Genomic DNA, 27,829 nt, shown 5'->3' on the forward strand with positions numbered 1-27,829 from the left:
AAATTGGGAGTGTATAAGCCCATTATTGTCTCGTTCAAATAAAAGCAAGAGGGAAAGAAATGAAAAATAATTTGAAAACTTTAATGATGCTATTTATATAGTATGATCATAAAATCTTTTAAATAAGGTACATTCAATTTCTCAGAGCATCTAATATTCAGATAATTTATAGTCCATATACTTTCTGACATTAAACAACTGACTATATAATGCATTTTTCTATAAAATGATATTACATCTTACACAGATAAAATTATATTATAAAAACATTCCACACTGGAAAACTGGCAGTATCTATTAGAAAACCCTACAAAGTTTCTATTAAAAATATATTTTATCTCTTTTGTCATAACAATAAACAAGAATAGTTTTTCTTTCTAAAATTAAGTCTTACACCATTTCTCTCTAGGATGATAATATGTACAAACCTTATATCTAAATGAATATAAATAGCAATACTGTAATAGTCTTACAGATATATTAGTAACTTTTACAGAAGAACATTGGCTTTCTAATAAAAGCCTCTGACACAACTGAAATCTCAGAGCTTTTTAAGTTAGAGATTCCCATATTTAGAGAGATTCAATGGAGTCTAGATTGTATTACTATTATTATTATTTCCAGTTGAATTACTGCAAGCAGTAATAAGAGAACATGTAGTCAGTAGATACTGGGCCAGAAATGACAGCTGGGTAAACTACTGGAGATTTGTTGAACATTGAGGGCGACATCAATTCTTTCTCCATATCCTAGTTTCTTTTAGTGCCCTGCAACAAAGCCAGCCATGGTTGGTGTAGGAAATAAATTTCGGTGATTATTTTCAAAAGAAAAGTACTTTGAGTCAGCATAGGTCCAACTACAGATGAACATGAAATACAGTTCTTGGTAGCAGGCTGGTAAATGAACTATGGAAGCCTACCCCTGGTTGTCTAGCCAACTCCCCACCCCAAATTAAATCTTCAGAGGGAAAACTGTCATCTTGCCTAAGAACCTGAAAATGTGACAAGGCCCAAGCACCAGATAAGCATTGCAATAAAAAGAACGCAATAGACAAACAGTACAGAATGAAGGATAAGACATGGCTGACGTGTAAGAAAGCAGAAACCTTCTGGTTACTCAGCCATGAGGGAAAGGCAGAAAGGGACCTATGTTGGGGCTATAAAAAATATACCCTCTCCTCTCAATCAGCATGGCTGCATTCTGTGTGGACAACTGTCTTTGCAAAGTTACAAAATAGCCTGCCTCACTTTCACTACTCAGAGTCCTCAATAGTCTTAATACAAAGTGAGTGTTTAGGGGTGTCTTCATTCCCCACCGTCGATGTGAAAGGGATCACTGGGCCTTTTCAAGGGCCCAAGAAACAGTCTTCTCCATCCGTCAGAGTTGGCCCATCCTGAAGAAACAGCTCAGCGACCATGTCTAGTTACAAACAGCTTATCTTCACAGACTGGACCTGGTTCCCTATCATTTCTAAAAACAGCTTCTGATACAGCCTGTACATGGTGAAACTGTGCAGGAACCTGATGGTCTTCCTCAGGCTGTGGGTGACCGTTTTGGGAAAGTGGTGTGTTTTCAAGTGCTTGAGGGCGTACATCAAGCCCTTCAAGGTGTCTTGGTCTCCATTTTTGATCCTCCACAAGCTGAGCATCTTGAGGAGCTGCTCGCTCGGCTTACATGTCTTCCGCGTTCTCTCGATGTCCTCCGGGCCAATCTTCTTCCCAGGCAAGCTTTCCATCAGAACCTGAAGCTGCTCTGCCGAGAGGTTGGCGTGGCCGATGTGCCGCTTAACGCTGTTTTCGCAGAGGTCGATATCTGTATGAACCAAAGAGATGCTCATGTCATGCTTACTCATCTAAGGCCCCAGACAGATGCTCTCTCGCAATTTGTAACTTCGTTTTAAGGATTAGCCTCTCCTGCTCTTCCTTGGGTGACTGAAGTGACTCTTATTTTTCTCTGATTGCTAAGATGATATTGTTTTATGTTATAATGGGGTAACACACAATCCCCTAGAAGCATCCAACAACAGTCTTTGTGGGAAGCTCCTGATTTTTACAGTGAGCGATGAAAAATGACAGACTTATCACCTCAGCTTTCCAAGCAAAAGCTGCAACTTTAAAAATCACAGCCTTTCAGGGAAGAAGAAAAAAGCCAGAAATAAAGCACTCAGGCTCTTCATATTATAATGGAAATTTCATGAGTTGGTATCCAACCTTGGCCCTCTTTGACAAGAGACACTTTAGTCTTTAATAAATATACACGGCACCGGAGAAGCACCAGAGTGTGGCAGATGTGGAAAGCCAGCAAGAGGAGTCCAAGAATAGCAAACACACAGCCTGGAGGGCATTTCAGCAATGAGCTTGGGCATAAACATAAGAAGGAGTAACTAATGTCTCTATTAACGACATGAGTCATTTACTATCTGTGAGCCTTAAGGCAACTCCGTTCATCTTTCTGGGCTGCAATGTTCTCATTTATAAAGCAGGGAATTGGGTCCCTTCACATACTGACAGTCCCTGACTTTCCATTTCTTTTTATTTTTGCTTCGGGGCTAATTATAGGTTCAAAGAATAATTTTTGTTTTGCCAGAAACACAAGAAAAGTTTACTCTGCATAAGTGAAGGCGCTGGTCTGTCAAAGGGGAAGTAGTTCTCATGAAATCCTTGCTCTGACTTCCCATGTATGCACTTTACGGGAAGTATAAGGAAACTCTGTCAATACCAGGGCGTAGCAGGGTAATTTCTGCTCCATGCTGTCTGCATTAGAAAAATCTTTTTTCTTCTCTGTGGCCCATCCTCACAAATGATAGCTGAAGCTGGCATTCTTTCCACTGTGTATCATAAAGTGTCTCATTCATGTGGACTAATATTGATTTTCCCCTCTTTGGGTCTCTTCTTTCCTTCCCTCATGCCTTGCTTTTTACCCTCCATGCTATTTCTAAAATAGATTCTTCAGGAAGCGCTAGCACGTTCAAGTATATACTTTTAGCCAGTCCTTTCTTCTAAGAAACTCAAACGCTTATTGGATCTTACTAATCATCACCACAGATGTGACTAAGATGGTAAGTTGGTTGCAGGCTCTACAGTTCGGACTGATGAGAGGTTACCTACAGGACACGTGGTACCCCTCTGAAGAGAATTAGCAAGTACAGCCGAGCGCAAAAAGTGAAGCAAGGGCAGAGGGACCAAGGACTTTCTTCCAGGCCGCCATGGTGGAGGCTGAGGAAACAGCTTAGGAATCTGGGGACAGAGTCCCATCACCCCAGCAGCTTAGTCCTGCATGTAAGAGTTCATGCCTCTACTTTCAATTAGTGCAGAGGTAAGAACAGAACCTTCCTTAGCTGTGACAGGAATCCTGTCTACACTATCACTTGGTGAGAAATTGTTATTTGCACGAGGATCCCAGGGAGGGGGAGCACCCGCCCCACCATGTAGACAAAGAGTCCCCTTCCTATTTTATGACAGATGGTGTCTCTGATTGCTGAGTGCCTCCTTTATTTCAGGAGCCGGTACCTTGGATGATCTTCTTCACCAGGTCTTGGTCTTTGTTTTGATGCTTCCATAGCTTCAGGAGCTGGAAAGTTTGTTCTTGCGAGCTGTGTCTCCGCTTTATCCTCTCGACACTCTCTGTGTTCACTTTCGTCCCGGGCAAATTGTCTACCAGGATGCTGAGCCAATTCGGCGTGAACTTGGTAGGGACAGCAAACCTGAAGAAGGCCTCTTCGCACAGGGTGACATCTGCGGGAAAGTGGAAAACAACAGGATTCACTGAACACTTTAATTTCCCACAGTCTTTCTTACAAAATAATAAACAAAGTAAAACCAACCACAAAATGAGCATGCGGGTTGAGTTTTCTCTGAGACAACATGCCAAAACAGAAAGGCTGAAAAAACAACTTTCTTTTGGTTGCTCTTAGTAGAAGAGACCAACTGGACTTGTATGTTGTCTAATGCTCTTTTGCTTTCCTTCTCATTTTTTTGAGGGAAGGGGTAAGTTGATAGATGTTTAATGAGAATTTAATATGGATACTCACAAATAATAGACAAAAATTAAATGACTTGATGTAAATATTAATAAATTGCTAAAAGTTTGCTTAGTGACGACTAAGTAACACAAGGTCAGGGTCAAAGAAAAACCAAAACACAAAATCAGTGCCTAGAAGGAACTTAAACAATAACAAAAGTGTATTATTTTATGTGCAATCACAATAGCATATTATTTTATGTATATGTGGCAAACGTGTGTCTTATCAGTAGAAAGAAGCAGGGGACATATAGATGAATGTTAAGTCATTAGCCATCTACATTTATCCTAAGCAAATTTCAGTTTTTCATAAATATCAAAGTATATACAGTGAAGGACTTGACATATACTAAATACTCACTTAATTGCAAAAGTAAAATGCAAGCTGAAACAAAGCAATGTTAAGGCTGAAATTAGCTCTTTCCCACACCCTTCCTTCACTCATGTTACATTTTAGGTAAGAGAAGATAAAGTATAAATTAGCTAAGATATCTGATATCTCAGTGGAACAGTGGAGTGTTCGGGGCTGTAAAAGATGCCCGTGTCTATTCCTGAATTTCATGCTTCTGTGTTGTAGAGAAAGACCTTTGGAGAAGGTCACGTTGGCTTGCTATGTGAAAACACAAAGCACTGGTGTGTGAGTCTCACAGCCCCTTGTTGAAGTCATTGTGGTGGGGGCATGGGGACAGGGAGAGAGAATATACCAATCCCATAACCAACAGGGAGTGGTTTGCACTATATGCGGGGACTACAGACAAAGAACTTAACACAGCTAAAGCATCCTGGAGCTCCCATGCAATGAAGCTATGGATACGATTGGTAATGAAGCCAAGTTTTCACTTCTAATTTCTCATCAGTTTACTTCATGTTACTTATTAGTTGCCAACTTATTCTCCAGCTAAAATAGATGTTCTTCGTCATAATAAAAATGTGTAAATTAGTTTCACAATTTGAAATTGGTTTGGGCACAAGCCATCAGCTAGATACCACCAATTGACTCTACTTAATTTTAGTATGGAAGAAAGCAGTGGGGAGGGTCTGGGGCTTGAGATGCCCTTGTGATCCATGAGGAGGTGCAGATTTTTCTATTTCTTTTGAGTTTGAGCTTTCAGCAACTGTTAGGCAAGTTAAGAGTCAAGAAAGACACAACGTGAGTTTGTGTTGCTCTCAGAGAAGGAAGATACGCTGGCACGGTAAGAAGGCAATGTGGTCTGGGGTATAATTACCTATTCCACATTTTTGTGTTGCTTCTCTGTTTCCAGAACATATGTTGTCATGGGATGCATTTCCTCTCTGAATTAGCAAAAGGCCAAGTGCACTGCAGTTCGTGTGCTTCCTACAGGGGGCTTTCGATGACGTCTCATTTGAGAAGAACCCATCTGGACATCTTTTGCAAACTGTGTTTCGCTCCGGGGTACCTGTGGAAAAATACCCAGCAATTTAGCGCCTTCTTCCCCAACCCTTTCTCTGCAGATAAGCACAGTCCTGAACCGAGTTTTCACTGCTACCACGTATTGCGGGAAACTTTCCGAATCTTCAGTTTCCACTCCATTAGACAGAGATAACAAACCATCAACAGTCAGCCCCTCCGGCTCTTTCCCCTTCTTGCAATACCCACGCAAGTTTGTAGTGCTGTTACCTACAAAACGCTCCTGAAATGGGAGATGGAAAGAGAGGAGGGTGGGGTACTCATTAGTCCTGTCTCTGATGAAGTGCCAGTAAGGATTGTCAACCGTATTCTTTGCACAATTGCTTCTGAAAAAAAAAAAATCATCAAGATAACGGCTGTGTGTCTGCTTTACTGTCGCTCATTGAAATCAGCACCCATTGAAGGTTGCATCATTAAATTCCAATCATTTCTTACAGAAGTTCTTTCTCTCCCAGCTCCTAATTGTAAAACTTGCTAACCTTGGGAAGAGCTCTTTATAGCAAATTCTTGAAGGTGCTGGTAAAGTTGACGGCTGACACACAAATGTAAGCCTGACATTGAGCTAGATAATAAACAGACGATGATATAGCATTTGTTTACAGTTTGGAGGAAGGAGCGCGGTTAAATCTTTAGGAAGGGTAGCTACAAGGGTATTTTACTTCATGCTTTTATGGCATTTAATACCTTTGAAGACATTATTGGTTTCAAAACTCTAACCCAGAGACTTTCAATAGAGCTGCCATTGAAAATAAATATATTCAAACCCTGGACTCTATTATGCATGGACACAGCACACATTATAGTGTATTTGCATATGAAAATATCTCCATCTAGTGTAAGCTGGCTGAACAGATTCAGGCCTCAGTATTCAAATGTAGATTGCACAGGCCAACTCTGGCTCATGCAAGATAACAAACACAAAGGAGACAAATGAAAGCTCCCAAAAGTTATTAAATTTCCTTTATTAGAAAGCCCCACCTCCCATTTCCTTATGTCTTTTACCCATCCTAGAAAGAAAGCAGCGAAACAGGTTGGTTCTAGTCTTGCCTCCTGCCTCTTCCTTTATAAAAAGATTGATGATTCATTGACCTGTAAAAATGACAAAGGACTAGCGCGGGCAAGGAGGAGGAGAAACCACAGGCCTAAAGGCTCACGCCAATGCTATTTGCGGCACTGCAGTGACATTGTCTTAAGAACCACCCTCACAAAACAAAAAGGAATTCACTTATTGTTTGGTTTTCAGCGTACCCTCTTACATTCCTCTCCTTAAGCGGAACCCTACTGCACACTAAGTTCTACTTATTTAGGCATCCAGCCTCTGCCAGCTGGCTGAGAATAAATGACTCGAGTGTATGGATCCAAAACTCCATTTGCCAACTGTCACGTTATCTACACAGCAAGGGAATTTGTCGTTCTTCAGGTACATGTTTCTGGCTTGAGCTTTCTGATGTCACCGAACAAGAAGGCCATATGGAGAAAACAGTTTCTTAGGCAAACTGGCCTTTCCAATTCGTTAATTGGAACCCAAGAAAGACAGATACAAAGTTTATCGTTGGAGGCTTCCCCTCATAATCTCTCTGAATAGGGCTTCTTTTAAAACGGGCAACAACTTTGCGCCTAAAACAATGAAATCGTCTAAATAGTGATTTTTGCCTTGTTAGTATCAATAGAAATAACAAGCGTCTCGTCTGGCAGGCAAAACATGAACTGCGACAATGAGAAGATGGATTGCGAGTCACTACGACAGCCCTAAGTAACTCAACAGGAAGGAGAGGGCAGGTCAGCAGGCAGACAGAAAGAGAAGATGAAGCAATCTTGGCTTCATTTCAAAACAACAAAAATAATTATCAGATATTTTGTAGAATAACACCATACCATTCTTGCTTCCCTTTGGCCTAGAAGCCTCATATTTTCCAGGCAGAACCACCTTGCAGGTCTTGGGAGAGGAAAAGTTGAATAAACTCCAGTATGTCCTCTGCTCTAAGTCTCCTAACTATCCCTTAGTTCTCCTAGTTCATGTTTGTGAGGGCAACAACCTTATTATTTCTGGTATTTCCACAAATTTCAGCTCTTGGAGCTACATAGTCCATGCTTAATTTCTGAATCTGCATCAACACAGCTCACTGCACAGGAGTAAAGAGGCTTGCTTGAGTTTTTCTTGCTGTTGGTTGGTATAGTATTGAGTCCCAAAGTGTCACTCAATAAAAGTAGGACATAGCAGTTCCTTCTCATTCAAATGCTTTATCCAGCAGTGTTACAGGGGTTCTCCTATAGCACACACTCCTTTAAAGATTCATTACAAAAGAGATGAAATAGATTCCAAAATTTTGTTTGGGATTTTGTTTGCTTGTTGCCTAGCTTGAGACATGGTCTCACTCCATAGCCTAGGCTATAGCCTAGGCTAGCCTCAACCTTGTCACCATCCTGCTGAGTCTTTAGGGATGGGAGTCCCCAGGCCTTTGCTGCTAGGCCTGACTTTAATTGTATATATGCTTTCGGTGAATGCCTTCAAATGAAAATACTTGTCACCTCAACTTAAACTTATCACAAGCAATGAACTTGCACTAGGCGAACACGTACTATGACCACTCAGCCAGGAGCAAATTGGCTCCCGCAATGAAGGGAGGCTTGCGGCTAATAACTACTTGCTAGACACCAGGGCTGCTAATTCGCCCTCACAGGGCTTAGAGAGGCACGGGACAGCCTCCCACGGCAGAGAATGAGCCAGCTTAAGTCAAGTGTGCTGAGTTGAGGACCCTGCTTTAAAGTGAGTTAGCAGAATTTACGGGGAACCCGTCAAGTGGCTGCTCTTCATTTTCCTAAGCCACAAGTGGCTGTAGTCTACAGTGCCACTTTGTGTATATGCTGGAAAAGGAAAACGGGTTTCGCTTTCCAAAGTTTCACACTAGCCCCAGCCCGTGCTGCTGGGAATGCAAGAAGAGAAAGTACTTGTTTATACACAAGCACTTCCTGTTGGCTTGACAATCTGTTTTGTCCAAGATAAAGAATAAGCTGGTTGGAGGTTTGCTACTGTCTTTATCCTCCCAAACATTCAACTCCCATGCCAAAAGGAGAACCAGCTTCATTTTTAATAATGAAACGTATTTCCCCTAGCCATTCCCATTTTTACATAATTAATTATAACTGCTCATTGTTAGTGCTCCAGAGTCTCATTAATATCAGCATAATTACTCTCTTGGTATCGATTAACATTTCTGATGTTTGTCAAAAAGCCCAGCAATCTGAGTCTGTCCACGCCGAAGTGAGACGTGGTGGTATATATCAGCTACTCGTGGTGTGATTCAGACAACGGGCCTTTACATCGGAGCAATCCATCATGCGTCTCATTAGGGAGCAATTTGCTGCATTTGGGATTCCTCCCTAAATTACACTGTAGTGGCAAAGTATTCCTTTGAGAAAGCTCCCTTGGACACAATCCATATACACAGTACACTGTGAACAGGTACTGCTATCTTTTATCAGACAAGTGTCCCCTAAACTAGCTACTGTCTGGCTTTGCATGGTCCTAGTTGGTGTTGTGAGGTATTATAGCAGATACCTACCTGCCTGCACCACCCCGAAACCTGGGGCGCAGCTCCTGTGCTTCACGCAGAATTCCAACTCCAGGTAGCGCCCTTCCTCACATTCGCACACACGGTTGTGGGTGCGGTTGCATTCCTGCTTCACGGACTGCAGTTCCTTGCACACTGGGCTGCAGTACACACACTCATCACTGGTGTGCCAGCTATCTGTATAAGAGTGGTCAGGGCAGGGGACACACAGTGTCTTCCTTCTCGCTGTACAGTGCTGCTTTAGGTAGGTGCCAGGAGGACATTTGTCACACAGGATCTGACGCCCGGTTTCTCCATCATAATGAAGATACTTTGGAGGAACGGGTTCCTGGGTGGTCCATTCAGGGATGTCCAGGAGCTAGAAGGGACACAGTAGTTAATTAGGATAGAAGTAGGGTGGTAGTTCTGTGCAAAGGCAACATCTGAGTAAGGAATCACTCACTACCTAACCTTAGTAATGCCTTTCCAAGGAGACCCAACACAAACAAGGTTCTAAAGCCACAGCTTTGCTTCCAGTAAACCATGCCAACTTCCAAGAGGATAGACAGAAACAAGGTGATACATACTCATACACAACTGAAATTTAAAAAGAAAATAAAGTTCAAAAGAGCACTAGTGAAACTTGGGGCACCAATGAGTAACCAACCATATGAGACATCATCAACACAGGATCCTCTCTGGGTCATGGATCATGCTTGGAAGCAGTATGGTTCTACTGGTGGGGAGTTTGGCTGGGGGATTAGCAATACAAATGAGCCAAAGTCACGTGCTGATTCTGATGTATGGAAAGAATGAACTAAGAGTTATTTTCTTGTTGACTTGACAGCTAGTTGCTGGACCTTCACTGTGGGCCAGACTCTGTTCTGAGTACTCCAGATATAGTTCTAAGTTAAATAGTTCAGAAACTCTGGACCATGAAGTTTACGAGCCAGTCAGAGAATAAAGTACATACAGTAAAATAAAACGGAATGTAAGAAATCAAGAAATATTTTAAAGATAAATAATAAAACCGGTTAAGAAGATAGGAGTCATGGAATGGAAGATGCAGAGAGCTTAATTTCTAATGTGGTCACAGTAACTGGACTTGGAACTAGACAATGGCTCGTTCAGTTTCCTTAATTACTACTTAATGATAAAAAAGCAATGGAATAAAATATTGATGAAGTGGGACAGTACAAGATTACCAGTGACCATTCATAGCATTCACTCATTCATTGATTTATTAATGTGATAGATCCACATGAAATGTCTCCTAGAAGTCAGGAACTAGGAATGTCCTGCTGAATCACACACGAGCACAGTTCCTTCAAGCTCACAGTCCACTGGGAAGAATATTAGGAATTGAAGGTTGAAACTTTCTCCAATAGGCTTGTGGGATGATGGGCTGACAATCTTGTCTCACATAGGTAAAACACACGTTGAAGATGGAATGACTGCTTCTGCCTAGGTTGACTGGGGGAAACTTTGGGGGATAGGCACGTTTTTAGAAGCTGCCATCCATCATGGCTAGAAGTCTGAGACGCAGGAGAAAAGGACCAGCAGGCAAGGATGCTTTTTAAAGGACCAGCCGCACATAAACTCTGTCCCTTGTTCTGCATCCCCAAAGGTCTTCCGAGAACATTGAAGAACAACTTCACGTTAATTACAGAAAACACGTTCTCAGAAGAAATAGTGTCGTCCGTGTGTAGATGGTGGCTTGCTTGGTTTTTAGAGTTTGTTTTTGGTACAGGCATCAACACTGCCTGTTCAGAGGTTTGGGGAAAGTAGCAAAACAAACCCATTTTTTCCCCTCCAAACTCTCTTGCTTGTAGAGCTCAGGAAAAGTCCCCCAATCACCACCACACACACCCGGGAAAAGCACACCCAGGTAGAGAAACAGCATTCCCTATTCGGTCAGATGTGGCCAAGGTGAAGACTAGCCCCTTTCAAAAGCCTTCAGTATTTTAGTCTAAGTGACTCCATTCACTTCCAAGGGAACACAGCCAGTATCTCAGACCGTATGAGCTGATAAAATGAAAGGAAACAAAATAAAACAACACAAAATATCTCCTCCAAGATGATGGATTTTTTTTTTTTTAGCAGAGAGGATTTTTCAGAGGACTGCCATGTGAGACACTCCAATCAACATGCTGAGGGGGGAGGGGTGAAAAGTCAGGCTTGCTGCTTCAGCAGGGCACCCCCTAACTCCCTAACTCGAGGGGTTCAGAAGAAAGCTGGTCCTTTCGTTTCCCTGAGGCAATTTATTTGGCTTGAAAGAAGCAAAGTAATGACTGGCTGGCTGACTGGTCATTTGAATATGGTATGAGACATGTTTTCAGGATCTGGTTCAAGTATTTCTCTAATCCCCAGTGCTATGGCATGAGGTTTGCCTAACACAACACACAAACCCATATGAAAGCAATGAGACACACTTTTCTTTCTTTTTTTTTTTTTTTTCTCTTGCTGTTCACTTAGTTTCCTGGAAAGTCACATTTGAGGGTTCTGTCTGCCTTCAGGAGGTCTGACTCAGAGATCCAGAGAGGCTGTTTATCTCAAGGATGCGTGCCCTGTGCCCATTTGCACAGGGGTCAAGATGCTCATTCGTGCATCGGCCTCGTAATGATGATGACTCTGTCACTCAACTGTGATGAAGATGGGAGAGGGTCAGGAAAACAATGACAGCTGCTCATGTGCTTTACCCTCCAGAGGCACGGAAACACCAACAACAGCTTAGTACTTCTAACCAGGAAATACAAAATCTGGAATGCTCCAACACCCAAACTTTCCCAGCTACCATGTACATGCTCAAGAATGTCCAGATTTTGTGAAATTTAGGGCTTTAGAATTTGGGGATCAGGTGCTTCAGCTGTCAAAGCATAGGCGGATATTTTTAAATCATGTTTAAAAGTCAGAATCTGAAATATTTCAGACTCCGAGCCTTTCACGATTAGACTCTTATCACCAAAAAAACACTAATACAATTTGTGTTTTCCTGGGAAGTTGACACGATATTATTGCTGTTTCCCTGCACTAATACCATGGGAATTAATCATTTCTTTAACAGTTAGGGAAATGGGGGTGGGAGAGCAATTTAGAGACAAATGAATAGACAAAGTGTGGATTTAAGATTTAGGAAGTAATTAGTAGAGACAAGTTCCTCAAGACTGCTGTGTGGAACTAAAACCCAGAAGGCCTTGAAGAATGATGGGCTTGTTTTCAGCGAGTTCAATTGGACTTCTGTGCTTCATTCGGGAGAAAAATTCCACTTTAGTGAAAGGACAGAACTCTGTGTGGTCAAAATTGGATAGTTAGGCCGCAGTCGTTGGTTAGCCCCAATCCCCACACAGGATTTCTGGACTCAGTGGCTGGGCAGAGGTTGGTCAAGATGAATACAGCTCTTCTTCCTCATTTTTTTCTCTCTTCCTTTTGCCCTGCCTGGAGCAATGAAAGGGTCGTGCTCCTAACGTTAGTTACGCTCCTTTGCCTACTGATAAGATTTCAAACCTAACAAGGGTTTAAAACTAAAGTTCTGTGTAATTCAATCTCCAGATATCCCTGAACATCTACAGAGGCTGAGACACATATACACATGTCTGCTGAGATTTAACACACTTTTTATAGGTGGGAAGATCTTTTCTTTGTTTCGTGTTTGATTTGTAAAAGAAATGAAGCGTAACTTTTTTGTTTCTTTGTATTTTTGCTTTTGCCCTCTTTCCATTCTCCACCTAACCATTATCTGATCCAATCAGCTGTACTCGAAAATAATCTAGAAGTCCTACAGTCTAGTGCTTCTCATCAGTCTGGGATTTCTTCTGGAAGCTTCCATACTATAGTTCTTGAAAGAATGAAGTTCTATCTCTAGAGGCTTATTTCCTGCTTCCACGCTAATGTTGTTATACCATTAAAGAATCTTCCATGCCAGGCCTCTGCATCTTTTCTTATCTACCAGATGTTTCCAGAGGACAGAACAGAGTGATGCTGGTGAGCAGATTTAACTCAGTCTCTAGTGACTTGTCTAGCTTCACCATTGCTCTGTTCTTGGATTTGATAATTTAGTTAGTAATGAGCTAAGAAGCAAGTCTCCTCGTATCTTTCCCTTCAGATTTTTGCTCCTTTTATATAGCTAGCCATCTCTTGGTATGGAGTCTTTTTATACCAACGCCTGCTTTTCAGGTTCATGGTCACCTATGCCTTCCATCCCCACTCAAACGACAAGAGATTTGACTAGAACCTTCTATCGGCTTATTTGGCTTTATGACTTCCTAAAGGACAAAAGAACACACTTCCTCTGGGTGGTTTATTTTTGCATTATGCAATACAGACAGTCCCGTACTACTGGGCTTCCTCTCTGGTCTGCAGAACCATGAATGAGCCAGTGGGTTTCCATTTATAGAAGATTCATTAAGAGCATCCCACGCAAGCCTGGAAATAGTCAGTTGGGTTGGGAGTTCCTTTTGTAATCCCCCGTCATGATCTTTGCCACAGAGAACTATTTGAGGACTGTCCAGAGTTAGCTAAACGTCTGGTCAGTTTGCAAACCATGCCATATTTGAGTTCATCTCAGCAGTTCAAGGAAACATCCAAGTTGCGTACAGTTGAGATTTTCATGAAGAGTGTTTGCAGTATAAATTACAAAAGTTATTAAAATTAAACCCTTTTCACAATAAGTTCCATTTATTAATTTTTTGTTATCTTATAACAAAATTAAGGAATTAAGCAGTCCCCCACTTCCCCTTCATTCCTTAATTAATTAGCTCATTCACCAAACATTGATTAAAACAATCATTGTTCTCTCGAGGTGCAACAAGATGAAGGACTCAATACAAACAAAGACTGATGTAAGGTATGTATAAGCTACTCATTTTTTTAAAAAAAAATGAAAGCAGTAAAGTAGACTGGAGATGAAGGAAAGCACTGAACAGACAATTTGGTCAGAGATTATGAAGAGTTGATAAGGGAGGGAAGGGCAAATGAATGTTGGCTGATTTTGGCGAGAAGAGATGATGATCAACGAAGCAGCTGGATTTTGAGTTTCCTGAGGTCTCTATTAATTATTGAAAGCAAAAGTGTGAGTGGGCATGAATAAAGGGAAGTATTTTAGGTAGGAAGATTTTCTTTTTCTTTTTTTTTTTTTGCATGAGATGCAAGTAATGATGCTAAGCAAATAGCTAGAAATACATACTGCTTTATCCAAGGATACTGAACACAAGCAGAAGAGGGAAATTGCACAAACTTATAGTATTTGCAAATATTTGTGAAAGGAGATGGAAAAGAGAGAGTAAAAGTGTATGGATATTGTTTGCAGTTTTAAGAAGCATAGGGAATGAGTCATGACTAAGTTGTGAAAAGCACACAGCCTGACAACCCAAATGTGAACAAGTGTGCTCTTTCCGCTAGAAAGTTGGAGAAGCTGCATTTAGACTATGTTGACCAGATTGCAAACTTAGTTCTCCCACTACTTTGGTGACCCTGGCCCCCTAATTCCTAAAATGAGAATGATTCTGAATTTTATGTTCCCCAAATATTCATTTTCAAATCATTAGGAATATAGAAACTTCTCTTTTAATGGTCAACATCAGTTTTTATTCACTTATGCCCACAGGCTAGACCCTCAGCTCCATCTCTAATCTTGCACAAACTTTCGGGTTTGTGGCAGGGATTACGGGCTAACTAATCAAAATCACTTTGCATCTTCACACCATAACTTTCTGTTTTATATGATTGGGTAAATGAACCCTAGAACAATGTTGGGGCATCTCCCCAGAAAATTTATTTTTTATGCTTATTTCATTTCTCCTTTTACTAAAAATACATTCTTTTCTCATTCAATATAAAGAATATAAGACTCAGATAACCATGTGGCATAGCTATGTGTGCTGATGATACAGATAGTAGGAAATGAAGCATTTTGAATCAGATCTATTACTGGAGATATTTTGTATTTCATGGTCAAAAGTGAGTTGCACACTTAACATGTGCCTTCCAATTAATTGTCTATCTATCCTTTAGTTAATGATCTCAAAAATGTCTCTTTGACTTGCTAGTGAAATTGGTTTCATGTTGGGATTATAGCTCACTCGGTAGAGTGTCTAGTAAGCATAAACAAATCCCTGTGTTCAACCTGGGTGTTGCGGTATGTCTTGTAATTCAAGCAGTTGGTAGGCAGTGGTAAGAATAACAAAGCTTTATGATCATACTTGTCTTTACATTATATAGGTCAAGGCCAGTTTGGAGGTCATGGACTCTGTTTCTAAATAGATATGTATATAATAATAATATATATAACATATATACATCATGTAATAAAATTATTTCAGTGTCTTTCAAATAGTGTTACTTTCTTGATTCTGCCAAGGGATTAAAGACTGGTCAATATTTTATTGTTGTTTATTTTTCTCCTGGAAGACTTAGATAGTAAAGAGTTTATCTCCATATTCCTTGAATATTTGATATGAGTTTGTACAGATAACAAGTCTTCAATGTATCTAACCGATGTATCTCAATCTAGTACAGAGGTTTAATGCTTTCTATATAAGACTCAAATAATTGGGAGTTACACAGCACAGATGACTGACTATGCAGCATGTAAAGGATACATTGGCAAGGACAAGAACACAGCCTGCATTTTCTTGTCTGTAGAATGACAAGGGTGAAAGATTTGCTTAGAGGGTTTTTTTTTATGCATCTTTCATTTGCATGGAGTTGTGTAAGCACCATTTCTTTTGTACTTAGCCTCTATGAACAAAGGCAGTTAGCTCATTGGAGAGGTTTATCTGCTGCTGCCAGGTCCCTTCCTGAGGAGCAGCCTGCCTAGTAATTTCCCCACTAACCAGTTATTTGGCTCAGGGTTATGTCTTCAGGTAAGGAAGTAAAAGCAAATGAATTGAATCTGTTCATCTCTACATCTGTGCTCTGCTGCCAACCGCTCTCCCAGGCAAATGGGGGAATGGAAACACGAGCAACTATGATTTATTAGATGAATCACTGGGCCAAATTTGTCTTGAACTTGCTTCCCCTGAGGCTGAAGAGCAACCTCCAGGCAAAATTTAACTTTCAATGTAATTTTTGTTCACTTCAGAAGTTTATATTAGTTTTCTGAATTAATGTAAATTCTGAAGGTATTTACATTAATTAGCAAGGTTTTGCTTGTGCTTAGACCCAGCCAGAATGAACAAAACAGATTTGCTTATGAGACTTGTGCTATAATGGAAAAGTATTACAAGTGGCTAACATTTTACTGATTAACCAATATATAAAAGAAAAAAAAGTCCAAATGAAAAGTTAACATTCAGGAAGAAAAAAAAAATGAGCTCAAGTTACAGCTTAATACAAAGGATACATAGAAATCTCACATAGTTTAGGTTTCTAGATCCTAATATTTCTTTGCTTAGTCTTATGATAATAACCTTATTGGAGACATAATATCAGCTCTGGAAAATAACTTCACCATAGTACTGGCTGCATTTTTGACTGGTTCCTGATATTCAGCCTACCTTGTTAATCTGCAAGCGATATTAGGCCTTGAAGGCTCTCTAGCTACAGTTCCTGATGTCAGAGCCTGTGAAGTGGTGGTGTATTTTGGTACATTGCTACTTCTGAATAGAATTTTAAGATTAAATTTTCTCTTTATGGTCCTTTCCTTGGAAGATAACGTATTTCTGACAACACCCAATAGATCCTTTTGCTGACTAATAAAACCTGTGGTTGCTTAATTGACATAAGACCATGGGCCACTGTTAGGAGAAATGTAGGAAAAGTTCTGCAAGCAACAAAAGCAACTAAGGGAAACAGAAGCTTGAAGGACAAGGGGACTCAAACAATATCTGAGTTAATATGTAGCCATTTACTGTCTGCCTTTGTTGTCTGAGGAATCACACTCTACATCCTATGTGGTATGGAAAATAACAGCATTTCATTTTATAATATCACTATATAGCAGTCTGTAGCTGAAACCTATTCTTCACACGCTACTGTCCTTCGTCCACCTACAAGGGGACATGATTATCTCCATTTTAAACATGAAGAATTGAGTCATAGAGAGTTGAGTGATTAGACAGAAATGGCAAAAATTCCATACCTTCAAACCCAAACTTGCTAGAAACTAACCCTTTAACAACTGAGTCTTCTGACTATAGTCTTAGGAATAAGCTTTCTAGTCTTATGAACAAGACAGACATGGAAGTAACTGTAATACCGATGTAAAATACAATATAATCTACCACTTGTCTATCTACTCATCTACTGAATTAATTGTATCTCAACCATCCATCAGTGTATTCACTCAAGTTGATGCAGGAATTCTCCCATTTGCCACTGAAGCAGCTGACATGAGGCTCCAGCAGAAAGGCCTGTGAGACTGGAAAATTAATGCATCGTATGCCAAACAGTAGATTCTTAGTAGTGCATCTCTAAGCATTGACCCTCTTCCCTTTCTCATCCTTCCCATTGCATGCTTGATCTTTCATCTCCATGCTTTCACTGTCTGATAAGCCATAAGCTTCTTGCCTTACACTCAGTTACTTAGAGAATTTGGGCTTACATTCACATCAAGTAGAAGGATCATTGCAAAAATAAAACAGCATCCTCCTTAAGTTAAAAGCTAAATGGGTCCATGAAAGAAAGAAAGTATATGTAACCACTTTTTTTTTAAGGATTTGGCCCTGGGGGCCCGATTCTATTTATCCTTCACACCAGCTGAATGTTCTGAGGTGAAAGTACAAAAAAGTCTTCTTCTGATTTGCTAGTATTTTTCCACTGGACTTGGTGACTAGATATTAGCATGCTCTATAGCAGAAAAAAAAAGTCCTCATCTGGGTTATCTTAGGAAAAATTGAAAGTCGTGAAAACTACACAACTTCTCTGAGTTCTCCAACTTCTAGTCTGTGAATCTCTGCACCCTAGGCGTTTTATTTCTTTTTAATAAAAGACTATGTAGAATGTGACATGTAGATGTGATCATTTCTGTAAACAGTACCAATGTCTTTCTGTTTTATAGTTGCACCCTTTGCAGGCATTTAAGTAGGTTGCTAATGTAGATGAATGAAACTTCAAAGAGGAAATGTCAGCTGGAAGTAATAAAGGAGACCAAGCATAGTCTGCTTGGTGATGCTCCAGAGTCAGGTGTCTAATTCAGTCTGCTACTAAACATCCAATAACTGCTCTAGTTTGCAGACTTTCGATAATGTTTGTTGCCTAGAGCTTTTAATTTTCAGCCAAATAAAGATCTCCTTATTTGTGAATCCTTGTAACTATTGGCTTTGTTGGTGACACCCTTCACCGTGACTGTGTCTCAGGCTTCGCACATATTGGGGTGTTGGGTGATGAGCCAATCAGCACACTGATTGAGTTAGACTGTGCAAATAAGCAACTTCACAATCTCAATGGCTCTCATCAACACTCCAAGGGACACTTTTCACTTGTGCTGCCATGCCTGGTTGGTCTGTCAACAGTCAAGCAAAGATTCTTGTCTAGTAAGTAATATTTGGAAACCGTTTATGTGTGTGGAAGTATGAGGAGAAAAATCAAACAACTAAAATCAACAGAAAATTTTGTGAGCAACACTGGCAATGAGATGCTTGGTGTGGAAGTGAAGAGGTCATTTTAATTCACCTGAAGCGCCCATATCCCTCCTATTCGTTCCTCACTAGACAGGAACCCCTTCCTATCATGCTTCGGAAGGAAGAACTGAGAATCTCTGTTTAAAAAATAAAGAATACAGAACACTAGTGATTACTAATGACTATACCATCACACAATCAACACCACTCACATCTTCACAGACCAGTTATTTCTTATTTCTTCCTCTTTACTAGATGTTAAAAGAAGAGACAAGAAACAGAGGGTGAGGGTAGAGTTCTGCTGTCTGTCAGCTGGTGGATTAGTCAAGTGTACATTTAATGGTCTTGCCAGGCTGCCTATTACCATGTTTAGAATGCCTGAAGCGTTGACATTTATTCCAAAGAGCAGTGTGCAGTTGTCAAGTACTTCTTTGTGAATATAGATTCAAAGAAAAATTTTGCTCAATGACTCTAAAGAGATGGCTTTGTGACCATAATTACACCTCTTCCGTAAGTCCTAGGGGAATGTCTTGAACTTGGCTTTTAACTAAATGGAGGATGAAAAAAAAAAAGAAGCCCACATTGCCAATTTCTATGTGTACCAGCTGATGACAAGAATGAGGAAATGGGAAAGGTTTGGGTTTAAAAGAATAAGTTGTGACCCTCCAGAGTAAGTGATGCTTTCTAAAAAGTTAGATAACGTTTCAAAAGCTGCTTCTTGGGGGACTTCCCTGACTTGAGCAGAATTTCTTGATTTCTTATGTATGACCAACAGAGCAAAAGAAACTTGTAACAATCATAACAAAAGAGATTATAGCAAAAAAATTCTGGTAATGTTTCATAGGTAACTGAGTCTACTTGGTTTTTTATTTTTGAGATATGCAATAATAGATAATCGATTCTTTTCTTTCTTTTTTATTTAAATTTAATTTATGTGCATTGTTGTGAAGGTGTCGGATCCTCTGGCGTTACAGACAATTGAGAACTGACATGTGAGTGTTGGGAATTGAGCCCTGGTCCTCCAGAAGAGCAGCCAGTGCTCTTAACCGCTGAGCCATTTCTCCAGCCCCTATGCTTGATTCTTTACAAACAAGTCTCAGATGACAAAACTTTGAAATTATAGCAGATGGTCCACAGATCACCTGGCTCAGCTCCTCTATTTAGCAGAGGCACGAATGGAGGTCACTGATTAAACCTTAAAGGTAAGGCAGAAGCAGGAAATCGGGGCCCTTGAGTCCTGCCTGTCCTACTGTTCAGTGTTGTTATTCTGCTCTGCATCTGTCTCCCAGATGCGCTGCTGCTTTTGGGAGTGTTGATGCAAATTGATGGGGAGGGGATATTGTAAGGAACAGGCTCTGGCTATCAACATTTTCTAAGGATAAAATATATACGCTTGTAACAAGAAAGGAATAAAAAGAAGAACTTGCATTTGAGCAAGAAAATAATGAGACTGAGTGGAAGCCCAAGATGGTGCAAAGAGCAAGACTGAAAAAGCAGAGACTTCAAGGGCAAAATCAGGACCTGGAGCATGAGGAAGTACAGACTATGAGGAAGAGAAAGACAGAGACCAAGAAAAGCGTAAGGACAGAACAAAACCACAAGAACAAACATAAGAGGAAAACAGGAAGCAAAGAATGATCAAGGACACGGGACAACAGCTGAAGGAGCAGCCACTTAACAAGAAGCATGACAACTAAGACTTTTTTTTTTATATCAAAAACTTTAACAGGAAAGTCAATCACCAAAGGCAGTGAGCATTCTCAGAGCAGCAGCTGCCTTACCCTAAGTCTTAATTAGTCTTCTCACCCATTTCTCTGCTTTATTGATGGTTACTGAGGAAATATTTCCAGAGTGTTGCCAAGGCCCAGAATGAGTTGAAGTGAAGGCCTGGGGGCTAGGCTTGATTTTCAAAGATGGTGGTGCACTCCCACCGTGAGTAGAATGTTAATTACCAGGGGCAAAACAGAGTGGGGCTCCAATCCAGAGAGCTCAGCTTTCAATCAGGTTGAGTACAATCTAGCAATCTCTATAATGGATAAATAACAGTGCTGCACTGTGTATTTGAAACTTGTTCAGACAGTAGTTCCTACATGTTCTCGAACACAAAAGTGCTTTTGAGAGCAGATGGACAGATGGACATATTAACTGACTTTTGCTTAGAAACTAGCTGCATTCTCTCTCATTTTTATGTATGTTTTTCTTACTTTTTTCATGCGTATATATGTCCAGATGTATCTGTATTTGTATGTGTACAGACACACATGTGTGTGCATATGCATGTATGTATACATATATGCAGAGGCCCAGCATTGAAGTTGGATGTTTTCCTTGGTAGCTCTCCTTGTTATCCAACGCTGCAGTCTTTCAGCTTAATTTGCAGCTTGGTGTCTTGGCTTCTCTGGCTAGCCAACTTGTTCTGAGGATCCCATCTCCACCTTATGAACCCAGAAATTACACGTGGGCACCACACCTACATGTCACCAGGCTCTGGGGATACAGACTCCGATCCTTGTGCTTTTGCGGCAAGCACTTTCCTTACTGAGATATCTCCCTCATTTTACATTCCCTATCAGCTGTCTGCAGGCTGAGACACTTGTGAGAAATTTCATGAAAAATGTATCTACCCAAGCCCTTGGATATCATGTCACCTTATATTTGTGATGAAATATTTTACTATGCCTATAGAGTGCACATCCCTTTCAGAGGCCAAATGAGTGTGTGTGTGTGTGTGTGTCTGTGTGTGTGTCTGTGTGTGTGTCTGTGTGTGTGTCTGTGTGTGTGTCTGTGGGGGTGGTGGGACAGGGTACCACACAGCTTCTTACCTAATGTGTTGTAACACTATTCTTATCCCTTACAACTGTCTAAACGTATTCCGTTTTTAGACTTTCTATGGCAGTTATTCTAAAATATTCTGTGGCAATGAGTTCCAAAAGCTAATTATATGTCATATAAAAATGCTCTTCTTGTATCTATTTCAAGTTGGCCGGACCTCGCTCTTTCTTCTCGCACAGACAGTTTACAGCTGTTGCTAGGATTTCCGATTCACTAGTTCCTGCTATTGTGGCTTGCTAAATTTTGTTTTGATTTTTGTTTTCTTTTCTAAACATGGTTGCTACTGCTGCGTTTGTTTACATTCTGTTTGCAAGACTCTCCATATTAGAAATGAGTCTGAATGGTGCCTTCACCCTTCCCTTTCTTGACATGAAATCAGCTTTCTCTACGGCTCTCTAGGCGAATGACCTGGGTTGTTAATAATATTTTTATCTCAAGTCCAGGCTTCTTCTGGGGGCTGAAATTTCTTGAGTCTAAGACTTAGAAACTCTTTTTGAATCTTTTCTCAAACACTTAAAATTGATCAGGGAAAATCCAACTGTCTGATGATCCAATTGAATAAATAACACAGGGCTATGTTCTCTAGTCAGTAGATAGCAACGCTTTAGCAATGTGGGGAACTGAGAACAGCATCCAGCTCTGTTCACACTGTATAGCCAAGAGTTAATATGTGAATCCACATGGTGTGGGAGAATTGTCTGTATTCTGTCAATCATATTTTAATAAAACGCTGATTGGCCAGGCAGGCAGAATAGGCGGGAAAAACAGACAGGAAGTAGAAGTGATGCAATGAGAACAGGAGAATTCTGGGAAGCAGGGGTTCCTCTGCCATTCCTGTGCAGACCACCTAAGAGACAGCATGTAACCTGCCCAGCTGAAAAAGGTACTGAGCCATGAGCTAATGTAGATCAGAATAATGGGTTAATATAAGTTACAAGGGCTAATAAGAAGCCTGACCTAATGGGCCAGTCAGTTTATAATTTTATGGAGTCTTGTGTGTGATTTTCCTTGGGAGTTGCCGGATGTGGGGTACCGGGCGGAACAGATACCCCAACAAGCTGGCCCCTATGCTACATCCACATATTTTTTGTTGCTCCCCTAAGAAAGAACTTTCTTGAAGGTTCTGCTTTTCCATAGCAGAAATGTATACAGTGATGTTTAAAGTATCGACCAGATAAGTAGAAGGTTAGATTAATATTTGGAAGGGTAGTCAAGCCAACCATAGGAGGTTAAATCACAGTCACACATTAGGTAGGTAAATCCTCTCGGAACATCCATGGAGATTTCTGATAGATTGCCCAGTGCTTTAAAAAAAAAAAAAAGTCACCATATTACATTTCCCTCAGCAAACACATGCACCACGATGGTGGAAGCCTTGAGGGGACAAATGAGAAAGAAGAGAATCTGTGTTTGCAATGAGCCCATGTTTTGTTTATCACTCTTTTCCTTGGAAAAGTCTAGAAGTGACAGTTACCATTAGGAATACAGAACAACAAGATTGATTTTATGCCCTTCAAGCTTTCAAATGTCCTGTTGGCAGCTGATGAATAACAAACCAAATAAAACGCACACACACACACACACACACACACACACATCATTATGATTTAGCTTTAAGTGTGCACTTGACATCATTCTTTTTCTCAGCGTTGCTTTTTGCCAAGGCATTTGATCACAGCCATAGAAATCAAATGAAGGCCATCGTCCAGAGCTATATCAGAATCCCATTTTCTTCATACAGGAAGTGCTTTTTGTTTATCATTGTTGTCCACAATGAATTTTCTGGGAATTTAGTAACTCAAGCTTTCATAAGAAATGAAATGAGGTTAAAATGCCCAGCAGGATCGGCTCACCAATTTAGAAATTCACAGCACCAAAGCAAAGCCTGATCAAGCTTTTGGGTCACCACTGAAATAAACCTGTTCCACCCCCTTTTCGTTCCTAGCTGTGTGTCCGAGGTGACAACACCCCATTAAAAGAGCAACATATCATGACCTCATTATATCTTCTTCTGAAGCTTGTTTTATTATAAACCACTTTCCTTTTATTACTATTTTACGGTATAGTTGTGCCAGGATATTGATTTTTATAAGAGTTATATGTGTAGGCAAAATACATGTACACTGGATTTCATTTCAAGAGACGTGAAGGTTGTTTCAAAGGATTTGCTATGAAAGTGTGTACACGAGAAAGTGAAATATAATTGAGAACGCTGATCTATGGAATAAACGCAAGACATTTTCAGTAAAACACTGATAATTTTGGCAGCTTTGCTCCATCAGAGCAACGTAAGGGGTAGCCAAACACCGTTAGTCCAGGCCTTGAAACACATAAAGCCTTTTTTGTTTGTTTTATTTTATTCTGTTTTTATGTACCTTACGCACCCCTAACCCTGGCTGCAAAGTAGAAATTAAGGTTGAAGGAAATTCTCTTGGTTAATGTCATGCTAAGGAAAATAGGATTTTTCTTTTTTAACAGAAAGCCTTTATGCAGAGGAAGCACATAGGCTGGGCGCTGTTAAGAGCAAAACCCAGAAGGTAAGGTAGTGAACTGGTAAACAAGAGCAGCAGACTGTGAGCTTAGGGTCCCTTTGGAAAACATGGCCATGACTTCTAGAACGCTCTGAATAAAATGTTTGGCACGGCCTTCTTCGTCCACCAATGGTATTCCGCAACTGTGGTTTTTAACCTAAGTAAAATTTAAAACCATATTGAAATTAGGAATTATGCTGAAGATTGCTAGGTGACCAAGGCCAGGAAGGTTGCTATGGACACCCGGCAGACGACTGGGCAGGGCTGCCTGAGTGAAGTTGGGTGTATAGCGGATAATTCTAGAAACCATCAGAGCATCTACATTCTCAAAAAAAAAAAAAAATGCTAGACAAGCTCAGGACCTTAGCCACCGGGGAAATGGGCGGGAAAATAAATACAAACCAAAAGTCAGAAACTCCAAGAGTGTTGTTATCCTAAAGGAAGCCAGAACAAGGGGGCAGTTTTCCTGAGCCAAGAGCAGCTGCCTCCCCTCTCTTTCCTTCCACTCCCTTCTGTCATGAAAGGATGAATTCAGAGCTTGGCTTTGCGAAGTTCAGGGTGGGTTCTGACAATGCATGATGGATGATGGGAAGTTCCAACCACAGCTAAAGCCTAGACCTAAGCCAGGCGTGTTGATAGTCTCTGCTCTCCTAGTAACACATAGCAACCAAGAGGGAAGTGACTTGTATGAAGGGCAGCCTCTCCTTGCAGAACAGCTCTCTGCTTGACTGTGCTAGTGAGCATTCTAGGAATGCCCATGACCACGGACCTCTCCTGAGGACGGCTCTCCTCTCCCTTCACTATCGAACTACCCGGCTGCCGCTCTCAGAAAAGAACATGGAATATACTTTGCGACAAGGCTCACCATCTCTCGCTAGGATGTAGCGTACCCCATGGTTTCCTCAGGGTGAGGTTAAGAGGCCATCCCTTCCTCCTCTGTGTGTCGTCAGTATTTCCTGTATATAGCTGGTTCCGGGTCCCCCTCTGGGTGTCTGTTATCACACAGGTGGAGCTAATGAGAAGCAGAGACTTCAAAATGGTGGAATCAATGTATGCTCATCCCAGGTGAGAGAAGACAGGAACTCCAGAGGGGAAAAATGCAGTCACTGTTGTTCCGCGGGCAAGTGGTGTGTGGGCACCTGAGCTGGGTCTAGCGGAGAACCACTGTGCTGCAACTTCCCTTATGAGCTCACGGGAGGCTGCTTTTGTTTTATTTTTCAATTCTTCAAGTATCTGGGGCTTCCTCTTTGGAAACCGTTATTACATGTGCAATACTTGGCCCACATTCTGCCTCTTCCAATAGTCTGTTAGGTCCAGAAGGCAGCAATGATACCTACCTGGCTACTCACTTTGTTCCCAATATCTAGTGGAGTGCTTTATACAAAGAACCAAATATCTGTACTGCTTCTGGTTGCTACAACCTTTCATCTCTTTTTACTAAGGGGCCCCTTTACATGTAAGGGCAGTATGGCCATTTCTCACCATTCATTAAAAAAAAAAAAAGTCAGAGACCAAAGAAAGAGCAAGACCCTTCTTATTCATTTATATATTCAAGAAGCACTCAAGGCTTTTCTCTTCTTATAATGTTGTATTATTGAAAGTTATTGTTACCTATGTACATATCTCTTTATATAGACCACCTATAAAATAATTACCTTTCTACTATTTGGGAAGAATTATTCGAAGAAATAATTCAGTGACGAATCTCTGGGCAGATCGTTGAAGGGAGTCAAAGTGAAAAATATGTAAAGTTAATATATAAAGTTTAAATAGAGACAAAACCAACTTCTGCTGTTGATTAGACTGAATATGAATGTAGTAGTTAGAGGGGGGATATAAGGACCTTTTTAAGGTGCTGATACTGTATTTGTAGATCTTTCTGCCAACTCCAAGTGCTCAATTTAAGAAATATATTTAGGCACTATCACTTGTACAATTCTAGTGTTGTTTTGATGCTTCCGTTTATTGTGGGTGTGAGTGTGTGTGTGCACGCGCACACGCGCAGGTGCACATGTGTCAGGGAATGGGAGCGGAGACCAGAGGACATCTTTCGGGAATCGGTTCTCTTCTTCCGCACAGCAACCCAGGGCTCAAATTCACATTGCTAGGTTGTCAGTGGCCTTGACTCACTGAGTCATCTCACTGCCTCCCAAAAAGTTCCCTTTCTAAAATGGTCTTCCAAGTGTAACTGGAGAGATGGCTCAGCACTTGAGAGCACCGACTGCTCCTCCAGAAGACCTGGATTCTATTCCCAGCACCCACGTAGCAGCCCGTAAATGTCTGTAACTCGAGTCCTAGAGTATATGATGCCCTCTTCTGGCCCCATCCAGCCCCAGGCACACGCATGGTGCACAGAGACAAACACACAAGCAAGACACACATATACCTAAAAATAAATAAAATTTTCAAAATTCTCCATGTATCCATAGTAGTGGATGTATGCGTTACATGTGCATGGACATCTGCTTATCTGCTTATGTACACATGCAGTTAACAGACTCGTGTGTAGTCTCCTGCCCACCTTTTCCTGAGTGGCTTTGCTATTGCACATGGATGTTTCTGTGTTCCTGGAGCTAAGGAAAAGGTTACATAGCTTTCCATTCTCAGTTGGAGGTTGGAAGCCATTGACTCTAACGCATCCCAGACACAAATATTGCTGAAAGACAGACTTCTCTGTTTGAGTTGTAACTGCATGAGTCTCACATGCCGCTGATATAACGGAAAAAAAGATTTTGGCAGAGAGAAACTTCTACAGAGACGTTAACAACAATTTCCCCAAAGCCTAAGCTAAAAAGTGTTTGAAAGAAGAAAGGGAAGGAAGGACGTATGTTATGTTAAAGAGATTCCTTTATTTTTCAGACAGCATTTCAAAGCAGAATGCAGCCCTATTTAGTGTTGAACTTGACCTGGTTGTTTAAGTATGTTCTAGAACACATTTATCAGTCTATTAATACTTTTTATACTAGAATGATGTTGCAAACTAGGATCGTAAAATTTTATTAAAATATGACCTTGCACAGTTAAATGGAAGAATGTTTTCTCTAATGCCTAAAACACGTATGTAAAGTCAGCTTAATGATGCACCAGGCTGTACCCCCGCCCCCACCCTCCGATCCAAACTCTTCTACACAAGTTTCAAAAAGTCTGCCCTCTCTAACCTACAGTCCGCTTCACCTGCAGTCATAAAAAAGTCAGGTCAAGGAAAGGCAAGGTGCACCACATAAAGCCTAAGTAAGTAAACACATAAGGTCAATAAAACATCTAACATCAAGCAAAGAGTCTAAGTAACCTCTCACTGCGTCTCTCTCCCCTCCGCATAAACTCCGCGGGAACTTTTCAGGGAAAAGCCACTCACCCTTCAGACCAGCCTGGTATGGCTAGAAAAAGGCTCCTCGGGTTTTGGAGAGAGCCCGGCTTGGTCTCCATCAGCCGGAGGGGAGGTCCCGAACCCAGGTGGCCAGCAGCCTCCTGCCCACGACTTACCACCAGAAGTGCACAGCACAGCCACTTGTTCATTGTGGTCCTCAGAAAACCTCAGGCTGCAGCCGCTGGGTCAGTGCTAGGTGCGTCTCTGCAGCCAAAGCGATCATGACGTTTTTATATAAGGTCTGGGCAACAGGAAGTATGCCCTGCCTGCCTTTGATCTATGAAGTCTCTCATCTGAACCAACCTTGTACCTTTCCTTTTTAGGAACCCTGGACTCTAGTGGGGATGCCGGACGCTTCGGGGTTAACGCTTTAGGCGCCGGAGTGGGAGGATCCTGCGTGGGTCAAAGAGAGTGGGTGGCTGATTTCTGTAGGGGGATAAAAAGAAGAAGAAACGAAGGGAAAAGCCACCTCCACGCTGTGGATCAGGCGGCAGCTGTCCCGCTGCGTCTGTTTCCTGGCCTCTTCCCGCCGGCGGCCAGCC

The 27,829-nt window shown here is 41.1% G+C and overlaps 1 protein-coding gene across 1 annotated transcript; it reads right to left on the reverse strand.

Moving 5' to 3' along the window:
* Positions 1–60: 60 nt before the first annotated feature.
* Tnfrsf11b (TNF receptor superfamily member 11b) lies at positions 61–27,829 on the reverse strand. Its single transcript, XM_048457344.3, has 5 exons — positions 27,404–27,829; positions 9,013–9,379; positions 5,247–5,438; positions 3,510–3,734; positions 61–1,812 (listed from the first exon to the last, which is right to left on the reverse strand). Exons 1-5 carry the CDS (start codon positions 27,434–27,436, stop codon positions 1,424–1,426), a joined length of 1,206 nt encoding a protein of 401 aa, XP_048313301.3. The 5' UTR covers positions 27,437–27,829; the 3' UTR covers positions 61–1,423.

Source organism: Myodes glareolus, chromosome 19 (genome assembly GCF_982192425.1).
Source record: "Myodes glareolus chromosome 19, mMyoGla1.1, whole genome shotgun sequence".
Taxonomy (NCBI): Eukaryota; Metazoa; Chordata; class Mammalia; order Rodentia; family Cricetidae; genus Myodes; species Myodes glareolus.

What these genes read in the sequence shown, in the direction of transcription:
- Tnfrsf11b (XM_048457344.3), bottom strand. Translation starts at nt 27,436, where the DNA reads ATGAACAAGTGGCTGTGCTGTGCACTTCTGGTG. An exon ending in TGTGCTGTGCACTTCTGGTG is followed by an intron (nt 9,380 to 27,403) that starts GTAAGTCGTGGG and finishes TGTCCCTTCTAG; the next exon opens with CTCCTGGACATCCCTGAATG. An exon ending in GGTGAAGAAGATCATCCAAG is followed by an intron (nt 1,813 to 3,509) that starts GTACCGGCTCCT and finishes TGGTTCATACAG; the next exon opens with ATATCGACCTCTGCGAAAAC.